A 19,070-nucleotide genomic window follows, 5' to 3' on the forward strand; every position below is an offset into this window, starting at 1 on the left:
TGAAGCTAGGTTTAAAAGCATTACTGCATGCAAGGGGATAACATCATGCTTGAAATTGTTTAGTGACTTGCCAAGATGTGCTATAATTTGTTTCTTGCGGTGGTGTAAGATGAGGTTCAGGAATGATTTCACTGTTATCCTTTGGAGAAAAATATGACTCTAAATAGCACATGGTAAACCTAAATCAAAAAAAAAAATAATCCAGGATCTCTGTTAAGGACAGAGTTTCTAAACAAGTACCTAAGTTTAGTCTTCTAAGTCTGCGCAGAACTCTTCAGTAAGTGAGTGGCATTTCAAAAATGCTATGCATCCAGCATCTTCCACTGACTTAAACATCCCTACCACAGCTATGTTAACATCCACCCCGTTACGCTGAGAATGAACTTGGCTGGTGTGAGAGCACGAGCAGAGAGTGTAGAGCACTACACTTTGTTAGCCTAAGCCCTTCCAAGATCATTACATGCACCAGTGGGATGCTCGTCCTCAGAGAGGCAAAGTGGTACTCAATACATGCTAGGATCTGCTTCTTGATGCCATTCCAGTAAGGGCTACTTGACTCACAAGCATTTTGGGCACTGGCAATGACTTTCCAAAGGGAGATGATCAGAGCAAAAATGCACATTTTTTGGAAGAAAATTAAGAATATCTTTAAGAACAGCAATTCTTAGTATTCCTGACATCTGCTAACTAGACTGATCAAAAAAAAAGGTAAAAAGCACTTACTTTCCCAGTGGATTTGACTCCTTTCCAAATGCAGAAGAAGCATATCACCCAGACGAGGAGGAGACACAGTGCTAGATCCCACTTGATAATACCAATATCTTCAATTCCTGAGGACAAGCTCAGTACATTGCGCCTGAGTATACAAAAGAAAACAAAACAAGAGAGAGATGCATGAGCAGAGTTAATGCTGAGCCTCACTGTGATGTCTGAGAGTATGCGACGGTACCCTAAGGGGCAGCAGACACGTGGGTAGATCCCAGTCCTCTGAACACTCAAAGCGCTGCTGCTTTTGCATTGATCCCTTTAAAGATGTGAGATAAACTTGCCCCGGCATTGCCATGAACCCCAGCTCCACCACAGATGTGTGATTAGTCTGTGTCCAGGTTTCTTCTTCTTTTCAGTTCATTACTGTGACTGCCACGAAGAGGGCAGAGAAGCAGCAGCACGGGGAAGCTGAGCAGCTTTGCAGCATGGAGCTGGAGCAGTTACCCTGTCACCTCCCCGTGGCCCTGCACACAACCGTTGCCCATCCACGTTCAGCACCCTCGCCACTAGGGTCTTGTTAAGCCAGCACAAGGAATTTGGTAAATTATTCTGTCACTTAGGTTAATAAATACAAAGTGATTCCTTTCGTAAGACGGGTCTCAAGAGAGCATCTAAATGCTATGTGTTCCTGAGAAGAAAATTTGTTAAGGCTTCTCTCTTTTGGTCATTGCCATGGGTCATCATTAAAGTCTGATTTAAAACTGTTTTGTTTTTTTTTAACTTTCCTGCAACATAAACTGTCCTCACACACCAGACAGATCTCGTCATACCTGCTACTTATTTTATTTGTTTATATGAAAGAGCAAACTTAGTCCTCTGAAAATAAACCTACTCAAATCTGAAGTCTTTCTGCAAGGTTTTTGCAGTCAAGGAGAATCTTGACCTCAATCATGACAGAAATTCCTTGGCCCACGACTAGATACATTAACTTGCTACCTAACGTTGTTAAGTAAATATTGTTTTCAGACAACTATTAAAATCTGCAATTCTCCTTCACCAAAGACACAGCAGTCTGCAGTACTGTACCAAGATGAGGCTCACAAGCGTGGTCTGCACAGCTCCATATGTGCATCCAGCATTAGACAAAACACTGTGGTTTGTTTTTCCCCTGAATTAATTAAAGTGTTTTTTTTTTTCTTTTTTTTTTTTTTTTTTTTCAGCTACCAAGGAAATAATAGTGAATGGAATCACTGTTGGAAAATTTGCAATTAGTTTTTGGAAAAAAACCTGAACTGACCAGTTTAATAGGACTCAAACCTTCATCCATCTGTTTTTGTGTCTGTGTTTGCCAAATTCACTCAGATTACCTGTGTGAATGTGTTCTCACATCAAATGCTTTATTCTCTCTGAACGTGTGTGCACTTTGTTATGGAAAAGGACTAATGGCACCAGACAGGGTAAGTCTGCCCTAATCAGCAGAGCTATTCAACAGTTACGAAAAACCCCTCAGTAATGAATATTTGGCATAAAGTTGCAGTCCTGGTTCACCTGAGCCTAAGGAAATCAGGGAAAAACCTGCTGTGCGTATACAAAAGAAGAAAATACACTTGTAAGACAAACTTCAGCTGTAACCTTCTGTGGCTTTTTAAAAAATAAATGGCCATTTTCCAATCTATGAGGCAAATTCAAATGTAAAAAGAAGCCTATAGAGCTAGCTCTCAGGAAGCAATGAATAATTAACTGCAAATACATTTTGGAATAAGGATATCTACAAATGCATTCAGATAAGATTTTGTTGCTTTTTATTAGGGAACTAAAAACAAAAGGTCATCTCACCTAGAGTATGGCCAGCAGTCCTGTCCAGCGGGCAGCCCAGTGGGTTACTGAGAGCCAGTTACGGTGCTTCTCTGTGGCGTGGCAGCACTAAATGGCATGCTGGCTTTCTCTGTCTTGGGTTATCTTGTCTTACAGAGGCCAAATACCTTAAGAAATCTGTTCAGAACTACCAGTGGGGCCTGAATAATTATTTTTTTTTTTCATGAAATTTAAACTGACATATTTTTGCAGTAGAAGTGTTCAATCTGGATTTGTGATACCCTGAAAATTCAAGTTTGGGAAGGAGCAGAAGCTGGGCTGTGCTGATAGCTCTTCAATTTTGTTACCCAGCCTACTGCTGCTCAGATTTAGCCACGCTCGCTCAACTAACTTCACGCCATTTATGCATGAAGTTGTTGCCAATTATAATTTATAGTTATGATGCTGTCACTGTCAGTCATGTATAATCAATGGGGCAACAGGCTGGGGCCAAGTTCGTTGCAGCCATGAATTCTCGAACCTTGTTCATACACTAGTATGTTTTAGTGATGTGCAATATGGAAATGTAATAGGAGCTGTAACTGGCTCTAGAACATAAACAAAAATAAAATGAGGAGAGTTATGCAATCCTTGAAGGATATTCCAGCTCATTAATTATGTGAATGCAGACAGGACTTTTCATACCAGGAAAAGCAAAGCACCCTTTCACGCTGGACAGACAAGAATAACTAATGCTGAAGCAGGGAGAATATCAAACGGTTTTTAAAATTCTCAATTTGCCCCAAAGGCAGAGACAGCTGCCCTAGATTTTGTTTAGTTTTTGTGTTGCTCCCTTCAGGATTACATGCCATTAGCATGTGATGGTCTTTCTTGGGATTTGGACGAATAAAGTCTGCTGATTACCCAATATTTATAAACACTTGGCCAGCACCAGACAATCAGAGGTTTTGTTCAACCATAATTACCCCATAACACTTATCCTTTATGTATTAATACGTGTGTAAGCCTTTAAGGTTTGGGGCTTTAAAATGAAGTCTTCAGAAATAAGACCTGAAGCATGTGATACCAAGAGGTAAGTCCCTGATACAAAGCCAGATTTGCTTAACCCCCTTTTATTGCTGCTCAGGCAAGCATGTGATTTGCACAGAACATTAATTCAAATGAACTGAAATGTCAGGCTGTACTATATGTCCAGCCAGGCTGAGAAGGACACGTGTTTTTCAACACGAAGAGTTTTAATGCATCAATGTGGTCAATTATATCTCTGCAGAGTTAGCCTTACAAAGCAGTTGTGATGAGGATACTCCATAAATCTCCCACAATAAAAATGGCATTGGGTTTCAGAAACCAAATACTCAACCCCCTGAATTAAATTGGAATTAATTGTGCCACAAAGCAGATGGATATCTTCAGTTAAAGGCTATTTATTGACCTGTCCTTTCGATGCGGGTAGCTGGCTGGCTGGCAGCTGGCATTGTCTATGACAGCAAAGTACTCATAAAGTTCTTGAGATTATTTTTAATTTCAGGACCATCAAGAAGAGCAGCATGGCTGGGGAAAAACTGCTTGTGCCATGTAAAATCTACGTTACTTTAATTACAGCGCTGCTGCATGATCTCTGTCCCTACGTTAAGACACCAATGGTTGTTTATGCAGAGAGAACAGCTATTTTTAATACTTCTCTAAGTGGCATGAGTCCTGATGGCAGCTTGGTCTGTTAAGGACAGCTCAGTCGTGATGAAACAGTGAGCTATGGACAGTATGTCTGTATTAGTAGTAGTATGGAGCCAAACTCCTCCCTGGCACGAATCCAGGGAAGAGTTAAGTTCACGATGTTTAAAACTGCTATTTGAGGACAAAAGTTAAAGTGGCTGCAAAGTGCAAGGAGAGCTGCCTCCATGAGTGCTAATGGCTGAGCAACCTTTGCTCTGACTGTACTAAAGAAACAGTGAGGGGACACGAATTTATGGAAGATGAAGGGAAGGGGAAAGTGTTGTGAGGACCAAGGATTTCTCCTTCAGCCTCAGGCACCTCCAGTCTGACTCTACACATAAGGCTGTGCCTACAGGAGGATTTGGTTCAGCTTGCAGAGGAGTTTTGAGGACAGCAACTTGATTTAGTTAGAAGAAACTTAACTAAAAACTCCACACCAAATGTGCTCCCCAACCCACAAACAGGCTGCCCTGGCACAAGGCCCTCCATCATGTATCTGCTGTGTGGTTACCCAGACCTTTAAACACCCTACCAAAGCAGCTCTCATTTGGATTCAGGCCCCCAGTCTCAAAGTCGTTGTGGGAGAGTCCAAAGGAGTGAGAACTGCTTCCTCCTCTACTATAAATTGCCTTCAAGTTCCCCAAAATACCCCAATATTTTCCAACTCACACCATACTTAACAAGGGAGGAAATCACCTGGGAAATTATCAGTCGCTCAGCATGGAAACACAGTGCTCGTGGCATGGTGAAAACAACTGCTCTTACAACCTGCACCCCGTCACTCACACTGGTCACCAGTGCATTTCCACAAACAGCTCATCCAAGATCTTTCTGCACATTGTATTTTGGCTCTTGTGATACAAATTTTAGCCCAGTTCATAATAACTTTTTCTAAACCTAACACATGCCAAATATCTTTGGCATGAACATAATTCCTGCTGGGACTATTGGCTGAAGTTGCTTTTTAAAAATAGAGAAGTAGGTACAAGTTGATCAGGGAACCAGACTGGACTTTAAACATATTGAAAGTCAGGTTGGTTAGAAACTTATTCTACACTTAATTGACCATTGCTTCAAGCCAAGAAATAAAAAAGATTTTCTTCCTAAGCTATATGCAGATCCTTTGGATTTAAGTTCTCCTATAGGTGCCTTACTCTCCTGCTATGTTTTGACAACTACATAAACACACAGAGATTCGAGGTTATGCCTGTTCAGAAATAGGTTATGCAATATAATTCTAAACTTGAAAAATAAACGGAAATAAGAAGCTTAACCCTGACAAAATCCAGACAATCTAGTAAAACAGAATATCCTCTGAGACTGCAGAGAAAAATGATGTAACAAAGATGACCTGAGAAACCTACAATACACGACAATGTTCAACACCTCTGTCAGTTTTATTGATGAGGTCAATGCCTTGCATCTTTGTCAAACTGATAAGAGAGATGTTAACAGCTTCACAAAGTGCATTGCAAATGACAACAGCTGGGGAAGAGGCAGCCACAGAAGTGGTGATTTGTCACTGTTTCTATTGTAAATCCCTACTAAAAAAGGAACAAGATTTCCTCCAAACCAGAAACTGCATAGGGTTTTTAGGTTTCCCTGTACTCTCTAGGCTGAATGCAGTTATACATCTAATGACTTCCTCCACTGCTCCCAGACTTACATGCCTGTCTCAGGATGGGCAAGAACTGATAGCAAAGGGTGGTGAAACAATTGACACCTGGAGCAATTTTCATCTCCTATCTAACATTCCTCATGGGACTTCTGCAAAATCTCAGGCATGACCTTCAGCATGCCACCAAAGCACCCCAAAGGTGCCGTGAAGATGGGGGTACTTACTCCCAGAACTCCGTGACAGGAGAAGTGAAGTTAGTGGCATTCAGTGATATCCAGAGTGTTTTGTTCTTCCTGAGAGTGTCTTCCACGCAGGTTGGCGTGTTCCACTTCTGGTGGCAGTGTGCCCATGGCAGGACACTCTGGAACGACTGGAACAGGTAGTAGAGTCCCCAGGCCAGGATCACAATGTAGTACACGTTCAGAAGGGACACAATCACTATGGAAGCATAACCAATTCCTGGAGAGGGGAAGAAAAAAGAAATATGCACAGACGTGACAGCCACTCCTTCTTAGGATGCCTTGTGATTTCAAGTATCTGGTGCCATTGCTGTTTCCTGCCATGTTGTGGACTTGTATCCCACTCTACCACATATCTGTTGGATACTGAACTCAATTCCATCACCCATAAGCACAGCCCTGCCACTGCCTTTGACTAGTACTGGCGCTCAACTTTGAGCTTCAGGCTTCAGCTTGCTGGGACTGAAGGGGAGGGCTGCCCAACATTACACTACCAACGGTATTTCAGGCTTTATTAGAAGGAAGTCAAGGCATCACACTTTGCTTATTTGGGAGCTACACCATCTCACACCTTGGGTACCTGCTTGGGCAACCCCACTCTCGACGCACTGTCCCCCCACGCAGCTTCCCTGGAGGCAGCTTGGCTGCACCACTCATGCTTATCGACAGGTTCGGCTCTGTGTACGTGAAAAAAAGGACAACTCTTGAATGTGTTAAAAAGGAAAATTCCAGAGCTATCAACATAAAAGCTGCTGTTTCTGCCCCAATTTCACTTGTGCAAAGGAAGCATGATATTTTTAGCTGTTATGGTTAATTAGATCAATGTTTAACTCTGCTATCAATATTTGACGATAAAAAATGTCCCCTGTTTGTTTTTAAAAGCAGGGTTACGGGCAGATAAGTCTGAGTCCTATACAATTTAGGGAGGTGGTGGAATGCTGTTCTGGTGGAGGCTTTAATTAAATACCACAACTGTATCTCTCCTGCCTAGGCAGTTATGCCCCACTGGCAGATCCATGCCACATGGAGCTAAGTCAGAAACAGTCACTATTTTTGTAAATACAAAATGAAAGGACTCTGGAAAGTCTCATTTTCTGAAAATCTTTTAGTATATAAAATGTTAATGTCCAAAATGTTTATGTAGTTTGCTATTTAGGAATAACAGGGGGGAAAAAAAAAGTTTTCCTTTAAAAACATTGACCAGACTCTGAAGGGGATGAAAAGCCCATGAGGTTCCCTTTAACATCATTCTGATGGCTACCCTAGCACTTGCCTCATATTTTACAGTTTGAAACCTTACTGTAACAGGAGTCATTACCACCAGCGATTAACTTTATGACAGGTGAAAACAACCAGAGCAAGTGGTATTTATTCTATGCAGCTGCATTTCATTCAGGGTATACAGTTAGTCACATTATTAGAGTGACAATTTCTCTTTACGGATGCCTGGGAGATTGCTATTTAAACAAGGAACATTCTTTCCTCCTCCTCCAAAGAAAAGGTTTCACGAAAGTGGGAGGAGGAGGAAGAAAATGGAACTAAAGCAGCATAATTACATCAAGTTCAGTAGCGTTCTGAGTATTAGGTGGGAGTGTGAACCCTGGAGAAAACCCCTCCTGCTGCCTGGGGTGATGTAAGGGGAGAGAGAAATCTGTAACAGCCACAGTGGCAGAGCTAGAGACATTTCAGTAAGAAATCCTCACCCTTTCCAAATGGGATTTGTAAAAGAAGAGTGCTCCACTATTTAATGCAAATATTCCTTATAGTTTTGTCTGTATTATCAGGCTGTTGAGGGTAATCTAAACACAAGGCAGCATCCTCAGTAATGTTGCTAACCTGTCTGTGATGTTTCATTCTGGTTAACTTTCAGAGTGGCATACACATAACTGCTGTGAGTTTTGTGTAATTTTTCTGCTGGCAAAGGCCCTTGAATAACAGGAGACAAACACAACCATTTGCCAGGACCAACTCAGTTATGAGGAAAGTCCCGTTCCTGAATTCTACACAAAATACTGTGCAGGTTTTGGTTATATCAGTCATAAACGGATGACGTCAGTGATAAACTTTCATATGGCAGAAGTATTTTGATTTCCTGACCAGAATAATATTTTGAAGACGGTTTCTGAAAAAGGCATGTAAAAGGCTCTAGCCTTCCAAAACAACAGATTCTCCAGTACCTATGAACCAAACGTGCAGTTGCCTTTTTAAGGCATAAAATGCAATTTCTTTCTTGCTTATTGACAGCTCTGCCAGTTAACAAGATGATAGCATCAAAATCAATACCTCACTTTGTCCTTCAGACTCTCTGACTTCTACCTTTCCAGGAAACAATATCATACTTTCAATTACTACAGCAAATAGCTGAATGAATAGATATAAGGGACATTGCACTGCTGTTATCAGGTTTACAGAGGTGTCTTTAAGCAGTAAGGGACAACGAAAGGTACTAACCAGTGAAAATAGGGCAGATCTTTTCCCAGCATGTAATTCCACCTTCAGAGGTATACTGTCCTAGCACCACCTCCAGGAAAAACACGGGAAGACCTCCCCCAAACAGGAAAATGAAATAAGGTATAAGAAATGCACCTGTTGAGAGAACATAATAGTAGAAAATTGAGATGAAGTGAGTGGCTCTACACAGGATAGTTTTAAAAACTTGTTATCAGACATACTGAAACAAAGAAACATATATGCTACTTTAATATCAGTATTTAATAATCTTAATTTGGAGGTACTTTTTCTCATATTCAAACACTGTAAGTGAAGTGGATATACACAAATGAAAGGGCATTGTCTTACCTTTTTAAGATGAAAATCTGCAATAACAATTGGGTTAGGCACACAATAATTTCACGTGACTGAGAATGCTTTTATTTTGAAATCTAACAGAAACCATTGTTTGATGTTTTGTCTTATTATTAACTTAGAGTAACTCCCTTACTTCGAGTTACTCCGGTTTTGCAGTGCATGACTTAGGCTACTGGTCTATAATAACAGCATATCTTTTGGTTAAAACTCAGACTCAATTAGACCAGAATAAAAGAACATAAAAGATTCAGTAGTATAAAATTTTAAATTGCTGTTGTTGTTTTTCCATAGCTAAGTTTTAACAGAAGCTATTAAGTAATAAAATAATCTCTCCCAAATACTGGTGAAAAATGCAGAAAACAGGTTTTTCATTTCTTTTTTAAAAAACAGAAGGAAGGCACTGGAAACAGTAAGTACAAGGCAGAGAGACTGATTCATGAGAAAGAAATAAAGACTCACCTCCGCCATTTTTGTAGCAGAGATACGGGAACCGCCAGACATTGCCTAAACCAATAAATCCACCAGCCACGGACAGCAGAAAGTCAATCTTGCTCGCCCACTTCTCCCGCTGGGGCGGCTTTCCTTCTGCCTCGTCCTCAGGCCGTGTCCCCGGGCTCTTGCCAGGGGAAGGTTTGAGGATGTCCTTGTGGAAATCTTTCAAACACTGAAGCTTTTCCTTTGTTGCCATATTTCTGCTTTCTGCATAAAAATATAAAAAAAAAATAGAAAAAAGAAAAAAAGGTGGGTTTATTAAACAGTCTTTACTGGTAAAGCTCTCTAACACTGCATGAACCATTTAACAAAACTCAGTTCCATAAAAGACAGTGCTGTTTATCAAACTGAGATATGAAAATACATCTGCTGCCTTCGCTGACCAGGGTGGACAAACCACCACGGGACTCTGTGGTCACCTCGATGTCAGTGCAATGCAGGGGACAGCAAGGACTTGGTGCTGCTGCCTACCTGCTGGCCACAGGCAAAAGGTGAGTGAGACTGCACGCTGCGTCGGTGAGAGGGCTTACTGAGCCCTGACTCTATTACAGATTCTATCTGCAACACAGGTAAATGTCTCAGGCTGTTTCCATGCCCATAACAAGGTACAAATCACTGCGTCTGATTCCTTCTCAAGAGTTGAAGTGAAATACAGCAGAACAGTACATCGCACATTTTCAGATAAAACCATTTTCGTCTATTTCCCAACAACTATGAGCCATCCTGCATCATATATTGCCTGCGATTTCCTTTCCCTGTGGTATTATAAACCTTTCAGAAAACTGTACATTCATAAAAACTGGAATGGAAAGTCATTTGTCCTAATCAACCTGCAGCAGCTGAAGGAATCTTTTCAGTTTATTCCATTTTCATAACCGTATTGTTTTCCCTTGACATCAATAAATGGACAAAAATAAACCTTTAGATTCAATTATTGCACCTATGCAATTGAACAGTTTGCCATGAACGATTGCTCCTTAGTTAATTAAAAATCCAGTGGCTTAAGTCACCTGATGCAAAACCCAAACCATATTAAACCATAACTTGCTTTATAATTTATATATATAATGTACAAAAAACATAGACTGTGTAAAATAATAACAGCTAGGATTATTACATCTAACAAGTGTCTTTTTATGTGGATTGCTTAATGAAAACAATTTAGGAACAGTGAGTAATCTTTATGTTAAAGCAGAATTCAGACATATAAAGCTAATTAATTCCCCATATAACTCAAGTGACTTTAGCTGGATCTGACCGGTTATTTTTGCATGGTATTTTGATGCTGAAACGCATGTGAAATTTTCACCAGATCCAGGCAAACCAACAAGTTTATTCCAGACCACAGCCATTCCCAGCTTGTACATGTCATTATGGGTGCAGTCATAAAAAATCATGCCTCAGATTATCCCAGTTGATAGCTGCAAGCCTCCTACCTCCTTGCTGGTTTTGATCTCTAACCTGATTTAGCTTGTAGCAGTGACCTGAAACCTGAGTTGACATTAGCTCTGCAGGAAGTTTTTAATCCAAACATGATTCTGAGATAGATATGCATCACTGTACCCGTAAATCTTTCCATCCACCATGGAAAGATTCAGAAGGCTAACATTTTGGCAAACCACAGAAGCTTAATATTCTCCCTCCTGATATACTCGTCGTCTTTGCAAAGGAGTTACTGTGACAGCAATTGCTATCAGGCCATGATCTAAAAAGGAACTTTAATCTTCCCGGTGCTAATCATTAGGACTTTCTACTTTTTTTTTTTTTTTTTAAAAAAAAAAAAAAAAGGGCTACTGCTGGCTGCACAGAGGTGTTACAGGCAACTGCAATACCTCCCAGTCAACAGCAGAGAGAGCTCACAGAAGGAGAAAATTAATCTGAGGGTGGTGGGTCCCCATCACCCACTGTAGGGGTGTGGGGCAGGACATTTATTCCTCTGAAAGATCTCCTACTGCCTGCTGTTAAGAGACACGGTATGAAACCAACTAGTGCAGTGACTGAATGAAAGCGGTAAGGGCAGCTCTGTGAGAGCCTTTAGGTACCTACCTGCTTTGGGGAATTAACCCACAACTGCTAACTTGTGCTCCTAGTATTGTGCATGGAGATATAGCAGGTGCCTCTGGGAGGGATTCACAACAGTTTTATCCTCCCTGGGACACTGGCATCTCACTACATGCCCCAGACAGGTACCACCCTGTATCATCCATCCATTTTCTCCCACAGCCATTGATTGTGGGAGAAAAAAAAAAAAAAAAAAAAAAAAAAGTAAAAAAAAAAAGTGTAAGTACTTCTCTTTATAGAGGTGCCTACAAGGTGACTGACATCCTGCTCCCAACGCAATGTCAACCTGGCATGGGGAAGGCCTGATTTCACTTTCTTTTGCTATTTGTGCTGCTCAAATCCTTATCTTTCATCTTGCAGGAGAATGTCATAACCATCAGGCAACAGGCTATTCTGGGCTCAGGAATGGAGGGCATTCGGACGGTCTCTCATGGAAGTTGTTCTTCACAAGGGTTACTGAAACGCTCATCAGCAGGGGAAGGAAGGGTGCAAAAGAGGGCACGACTCACATCTACTGCTTAGGGTACTGTCTGGTTTTTCATTTATTTGGTGAACTGCTGGGACAGCCATAAACTTGCTTATCAGGGCGCAGAGATACATACATTTATAGAACCCTGCAGGATTAAGGTTTGAAAGAGGAGCTTAACTGCTCCCCATGGGGACTGCTACTGGAAATACCCCAAAACAGAGCACTGGGTATGTGGAGAACCTGTACGTCAAAAAAAAACAACAAGGGGAACTACAGACATTAGCTGCCTCCAAGATGAAAACCTGCTCCAGGACTGCAATATTTGCAGTCTACTTTTATCCTGCAATACAGAGTTGTTCATTTATTTTTTGCTGGCTCTAATCTTTTCCACTGCAGATTGACTTTGACCCAGGTGTTACTCAGTGCTACCCAGAATGTGCAGTTTTTCACATTCTGTGTACCCTAATTCTCCCTGGGACAAGCCGATCACCCCGTGGTTTGTCCTAATTACCTGCACACCACGTGTGAGATGGTGCCTCCCCAGACACCTACTTTGTAACTGCGTGGGACTGCATTTTAAAAAGGGATTTCTAATTTGTCTTAAGACACCCCAAATTAATGGATATGCTTGAAAACCTAATTACTGCGTGTAAATTTTGTTCCAACCTTAGCTGGCATGCAAAGACAGAAAGTGATCCCTCTCTTAGCATGCAAATGGCACATCCTCAAGCCCACGCTTGCTTTTGGGGTCGGTGCTTCACCCGATGAGTGCCAGGAGACGGACCACTATGATTTTGTTGCAAGTCACCAGCTCTAGATAGTGGGCCACAGTACAGTAGCGATCTAACACCTGCACAAAATTAGCAACAGCCCAGCTTTGCTGTGTATCTCTGATCTAGTCTTGCTAAACCCCTGATTGTGTTTCGAGGGCCAGCAGCTGTGGCTGGCAGGCACGTACCGTCGACCAGTACCATAGGAATTGACGCTAAGCGGCCACCTGGGACTGCAGTCCCAGCCCATGTCACGTTCAAGGGATGTCGGATTTATCCCCCTTTGCTGCCAACCATTGGTGTCCACCCAGACATTCCCAATTACAGGAACTGTCTACAAAGGCTGCAAGGGTGGGGGGTACGGGCGATTCTCCTTGGCAAAGAAAAGCCAAGAAAATCAAGTTTGTTTAGTGAAAGGCATTGTCTTTTTTCCTTAATGGGGTTGGAGTTTCATTTCCTTTAGTTATGTCCCACTGGGTGAGGTTAAAATGGCTCTTAAGGGAAATAGTCTGACAGAGATGCTGAAACAATATGTTGTCACCGCCCAGGTCAGAACCAGAGAATAATAGGTTATTTTTACTGTATCACTTAGTGGGGATGGTATCCGAGATCTAAGTCCATCTGATTCCCCCAAGGAAATATATTGTAAGAAAATGCTCTTACAACCACATAGTCCAAAAGGAGCGATTCAAGTCTGGGGCGCATGTCTGCCTCCCGGAGACACACGGCTGCCTCCAGGAGACACGGCTGCCTGGGAGAGTACCCGCTCCAGGAAGCTTCGGATGGCCCCAGGAAGCTCTGGCTTCATCTGATGAACTTAATATGGATAAATAAAAAGCAGCAGTCAACCCTGCCCTTTGCTGCACGCTACTAGGCTGAGTGCAGCTGAACAGCTTCAGCCTGACCCAAAAGCAAGGGGAGAAAGGGTCCGGATTGAGCCAGGCCCAGAATCTGCTCTCATTTACCCTGGTACAAACCCTATTTAACTGAGGATGAAGTTATGGATTGTCAAACTGATGCTGCTAAAATGTGGAAAAATACAACAAGGGAGCCAGCGTGGTCGCATTGCATGCCTCAAGCACCTGCTTGTGGTACAAGGGCTCCTCTCCTTCTGCAGGAGAACCACGTGTCTGTCCTGTGTGCCTGGCACACGAATTTCCTCACGCAGAGCACCCCCTGTGACAACCCAAACTGCTGCCCTCCATGACATTCCCTGGTGGTGAGCTGAAAATACCAAAAGATTAGCCATAAGCAGAGAGGTTTCGCAGCTAACCCGGCTTGGGTCATCTCCTGTGACACAACTATCATATCTTTGCACGTACAGCCTGCACCTCAGATAACCCATACCCTTTAAAAAACATTGGCATTGAAATGTAATCCTTCATAACATGCAAAAACTGAGGGGTAGGGGAAAGGGGAGGCACTGGGCAGAGGCCTGAGATGATGAGATGCAGATGGAGGAAGGCCACCAGTGCGGACATTTGTGCAGACTGACATAACTCACATTACTGCTGAACCGCTGACTTTTTTTTGATAGACAACCCATGGATTACACATCTGAAAATACACTGTTCAATTTCTGCTCTGGAATTACAGTTATGATCCACTCCAGGCTTCGTATAGCCAGAGACAGGAGACCAACGTAGGGTAACACCTTCCAGGAGGAGCCCCAGGGACAAACTCATCGCAGATGTTACCTCACTCAATGTTACCTCACTCAATAATCTTTAAAAATCAAGTCTTAAAAAAGTGGTTTTCCAAACCCTGATGGATACACAGAAATCAAGGTCTGCCTGTACACACAGTTAGACATATGTAAATATTTGTGCATGCTAAAATGCATGTCCTGTCTCATATCTGAAGATCATAAACCACAGAAAATGAGCTACTTCTTTTTTGGTCACTACATGTAAACTTTGAATAGGGATTGGATATACTGAATTTGTGACTAGAATCGTAACCGAATGTTTATTGTATACCTTCTTCCTCCATTACAAAACTAAAAGCAAAGTACATACTCAGAGTGTCTCCGGCCTTCATGGGAATTCTGCCTGAGGAATGACTGCACATCTGTACTGCTGATTTTCTGGACTATTCTTGTACCATGATGTGCACACACACTGCTTTTGCTTTCAAGGATCCTTTTCTACTAAGTTCAGCCTGTGCAGAAGACTCTGTATCTTGAGCTCCTCAGTGGTTTCTCCTTGGCACAAAATCGCAATGGCTTTTGAAGGACATCTGTTTATCACATTGTAATTAATTTTTCTAACCCTGCTTAAGCTCGCTACCTCTTTAAAAATTATAATTTCTTTTATTTTTCTGCCATTTTTTTCTTTCATATCTTGCAAAACAAAATCAACCTCCCTTTAAAACAGAGATTTTCTAGATCTGTTGGTTGGTGCCTTTTTTCTTTTATTTTCTTTGAGTTTCATATTCATATTCATGACTATTTCAAAATCAGCTACACTGATCGCTGGATCAGAGGAATTGTTTTTCGAAAAAGCAGCCCCAACTCTCACTGAAAGCTATGGAAAAGCTGGTATTGATTTCAACAGTAGTAGGATCGGGTCCCAAATAAAACTGCATTTATTATATTTGGCTCATTTCCTAGGATTACTTGGAACTTTGAAAGCTGTAATTCTTTATGTTGACAGCTTTCCCTCCCTCAAGGAGCAGTGTGGTTAAGCCAATCAATACATGATTAAAATAAACAGCCCCTTGATCAAACTTATGCCTTTAGTGCAAGTCTTTCTGATCTGCAGAAGAAAAACCCCTTATGTTTGGCAGCCCTTGAGGCCACACCAGTATCCAAAGAGCACCTGACTTCCTTAATTGTCCTTAACTCGTATCTCAGTTCCTTCTGCTTCATCGAACAAAATATCTAAGTCTTCTGAAAAACAATATCCCTGCTTTTATGGCATATTCTAACTCTCTTCTTAACAATGCCTGAACTCCATCTAACCATATTCTCTTTGTCTTTAATGGATCCCTCTGTTTTTCCCTGTGTGTATTTATTTAAATATCTATCCATTCTTCTTCTCAGTCCTTTCTTCTTTCTTTGTCCTTTCTTCTTTCTCAGTTTTCCCTCCAACTTCTGCCATCTCCCTTCTCACCATTTTTTAGCCTTCTAAGATTGACTGGAAAATCTGCTGCAGAAAACGTTCTCGCAGGAAAATGCACTCCTTCATAAAGCTACAGTCTATTCTGAAAGGAAAGCCCAGGGCTTAATGCAATTTCTTTTTCATCAGTTGTGGTCTGGACAAAAGGTATCTTTTTTTCCCACATATTTTTTTTTCTCTGTGGTGTTTCCACTCAGGTTCTTCACATGCCTCAAGTAGGTACCATGTTACAGCTCTGAACTGTTATGAAATCCTGAATCTTTGCTCAGATTTCAGCAGCAGAAAATTTGCAGTCATGTAATACTCTAGATGCTCATTTTGTTATACTTGTTCATCTGAAAAAATAAAACAGTTACAGCCAGCCCAGGAGATGTGCCCAATGGGAGGAAATTAAAAACTCCCCTCCTGTTGTGTGGGGTGGAAAGGAGAATGATGATCCACTGTAGTCACACTTCAGTGGGAACAAGATCCTGTTCCTAAACAGTAGGGCTGAGGTGGAGGTGATGCTTCCCAGCCCCAGAGTGATGGAAAACAGAGCCTGATTCTCCAGGGAGAGGTCCCAGGTCAGCCCTGGCCTCCGCAGAGGTCAGCAAAGAAGAGCAAGGGATGCAGCGAGGCAAACTGGATCACGCTGGTCAGAGTTGCACCCTACCAAAATTTTTCAGTGGGCACAGTGTCTCCTGTATCCTAGTGAGAAAACAAGTGTCCTGCACCAGAAAGCTGCTGTCCTCCTGCTCTGTCCTCCCCTCACAGACAAAAGCCCAAGGGCAACTCTTGCAAAAAGGACCACAGAGAAAGGGTTGGTGGAGGGAGAAAGAATGAATGGAGTGCTCATCCCTGGTACACCGTACTGGTAATTATGTGTGGGAGAACATCCAGTTACCACTTGGTTTTGTTCACATGAAGCCAACTGCTGACCTAATTTAATGCCTCTGGGTGCCAGCTAACAGCCTCCTGACTGTCAATAGGCTGCAATGAAGCACCAGCTCCCTGCTGCTTTCCCTGCGTACTCTCTCTGCTTTACCAGCTCTCCTGTTGTCAAAGTGAAAAAACATTAATTCACTGCATGATACCACCTCTCGAAGCCTTCATCTTTAAGAAAGGGCTCTTAACAAAATGCAGGAGTGTATTCAAGTGGTGGGGCAAAGTGATGGATTTCCAAGTGAGGGCATTGTCAAAGGTGACTCAGTGAGCTGTGCACATCCTCACCTTTTCAACCAGCTTGCATCTTGCAGTTACCTAACTTTTGACTAAAGGAACAAGCATTCTTGTATCTTATTTTTTATTCTAAAGGTCTGCTGCTCAGTGGACTGCAATTCTCAAGTCTCAGTGTCGATTAAACCAGTTCTACTGCCCCTAATGAACCACATCAGAAACTATGAAAAGACATCTCTCATCCTCCTATAAAAAAAAAAAAAAAAAAAAGACAAAAATCTTAACGCTCACAAAGCTTATGAACTTGAATAGTCAGTGTTGTGTGCTGCGCCTATTGAATTTTTTGCATGTGGTTAATAATGTATTGATTCTATGTGACACATCTGCAAGACACTTACAGTGCATGTTAATGTCTGAGAGCCTTCTCTGTGCTATCGTAACAGAGCCATGCCTCAGTGCATGGTAGAGAAACAATAAAGTAGCCATTCAGTAAAGCAAATGAGATATTAATTGTATGAATTCATTGTTTTGAAGTGTTTTTTTCTTTTTTTTTTTTCCCCTTGGGAATAAATCATTCCAGCCTCACCTGTTCTTTTTTTTTTTTTTTTTTTTTTTTTTAATTACTACATTTAGTCCTAAATTTACTGGGTATACCAATGCTAGTGCTCAGTAATTTTTCTTAAGCAATTTTCTGAAGATTGCTGCGCTTTTCCAGTATACTTTCTAAATAGGAAGAAAACAGACATATATACAGGAGTACATGCTTTTGGAAAAACAAGCCAAGTTTTCCATACCCACTAAAGGCTTTGATCTGCTTTGTAACCAGGCTATTGCCATATCTACATAGGACACATTAATAAAAAGACAGAGCTACTTTTTATTGTTTCTGTCCATTCATCTCAATTTAAACAAAAACCAAGGGCAGAACTCTATCCCACCTGCGGCAGCTGTTAAAACAGGTCATACAGCACCTTGTTCTCACAAATCTAGGTGCCAGTACCATCGGTGGGGGAGAATAATCCTCCTTCTTCTTTGCTCCTGTACCCGTCTGCACAATACCTGCTTTTTCAGATTTTTGACAGAGCACATTAAAGAAAGGAAGAGCTGTGTGCAACACAGCGCTGTGGGTGGAAAATGGCGGGCCAGCTTGTAGCAGGAACAAAGCCATTACCCGCATGCGATCCACGGTGCTAGGCCCACCACAGGCCTATAAAGCCTGACAAGGTTACAAAGCCCTGAGGACAGAGCCATGAGCTCTAAAACTTTATGATAAGAGTGAGCTACTTTTGATTTCGGTCTTGATTTCGGTGCTGGCAGCAATTATCAGCAAAAATATGAGACAGTGACAAAAAAAGGCTGAAGACTTTGACGCAGGCTGAGGGGGAGCTGTGGTACTCAGGTGGATGTGGTGCCCAACCTGAGCACCGCTGCACACAGACATCAGCTGTGAAAGATTTCCTAAGCACACCAAGGTTTAATTCATTGTTGTTGTTTTTCTTCTCTTCAAGGAAAAAAAAAATGGAACAGAAACTTTAAGCACATGAAGTTTCACACAGGAAACGAATCTGAAACTACTGATACAGCAGACCTAACAGAGAGGGGGGGGATTTCTGTAGAGGATATGCTAAAAGCAGAAGTGACAAAGCTGATGAACGAGCTCAGAGAGTGAACATAAATTTGCAAAACAGGTCCGTGAACTGGTGACTTTCACAAAAAAAAAAAAAAAAAAAGCTGTGTAGACATTGTGGTGTTTATTTGTTTTTGTGCAGCTGGTGCCAGGTGCTTGCTTGCAAGGCTGGATGCTGGCATTTTTTTTGTGGAATCCCAGAACAGCCTTGGCACAGGCTCCAGCCATAGCTCTGTCTCCTGAAGGCAGCTGGCAGCCCCCACACCACGGCTGTGCTCACGGAGGGCACATCAGGAGGGAGATCAATAGCTTCTACAGGCCTCTCCATGGGCATAATTTCATGAAAAATCACAAATTCTTGATCATTTCCCATCTATTTTGATGGTCCCAGTTTGAAGTAAGACTTTTGTATTGATCACTGAACCAATATACTTGGAAACATCCCACGATTCGGAACGAATTCTAATCTGAGGTGT

At 41.9% G+C, this 19,070-nt stretch overlaps 1 protein-coding gene across 10 annotated transcripts in view; it reads right to left on the bottom strand.

The window, feature by feature from the left end:
- The window catches only part of SLC6A6 (solute carrier family 6 member 6), a 57,362-nt gene that overhangs the window by 23,652 nt on the left and 14,640 nt on the right, over positions 1-19,070 (bottom strand). For all 10 annotated transcript variants that reach the window (XM_082768254.1, XM_082768251.1, XM_082768252.1 and 7 more), the window contains 4 exons: positions 9,361-9,600; positions 8,545-8,679; positions 6,079-6,313; positions 724-856 (listed from right to left, as the gene is read on the bottom strand). In XM_082768254.1, the coding sequence (XP_082624380.1) occupies positions 724-856; positions 6,079-6,313; positions 8,545-8,679; positions 9,361-9,589 (732 nt within the window). In that variant the 5' untranslated portion in view covers positions 9,590-9,600. The remainder of the gene's footprint in view (positions 1-723; positions 857-6,078; positions 6,314-8,544; positions 8,680-9,360; positions 9,601-19,070) is intronic.

Source organism: Aythya marila (genome assembly GCF_965140915.1).
Source record: "Aythya marila genome assembly, chromosome: 10".
Lineage (NCBI taxonomy): Eukaryota > Metazoa > Chordata > Aves > Anseriformes > Anatidae > Aythya > Aythya marila.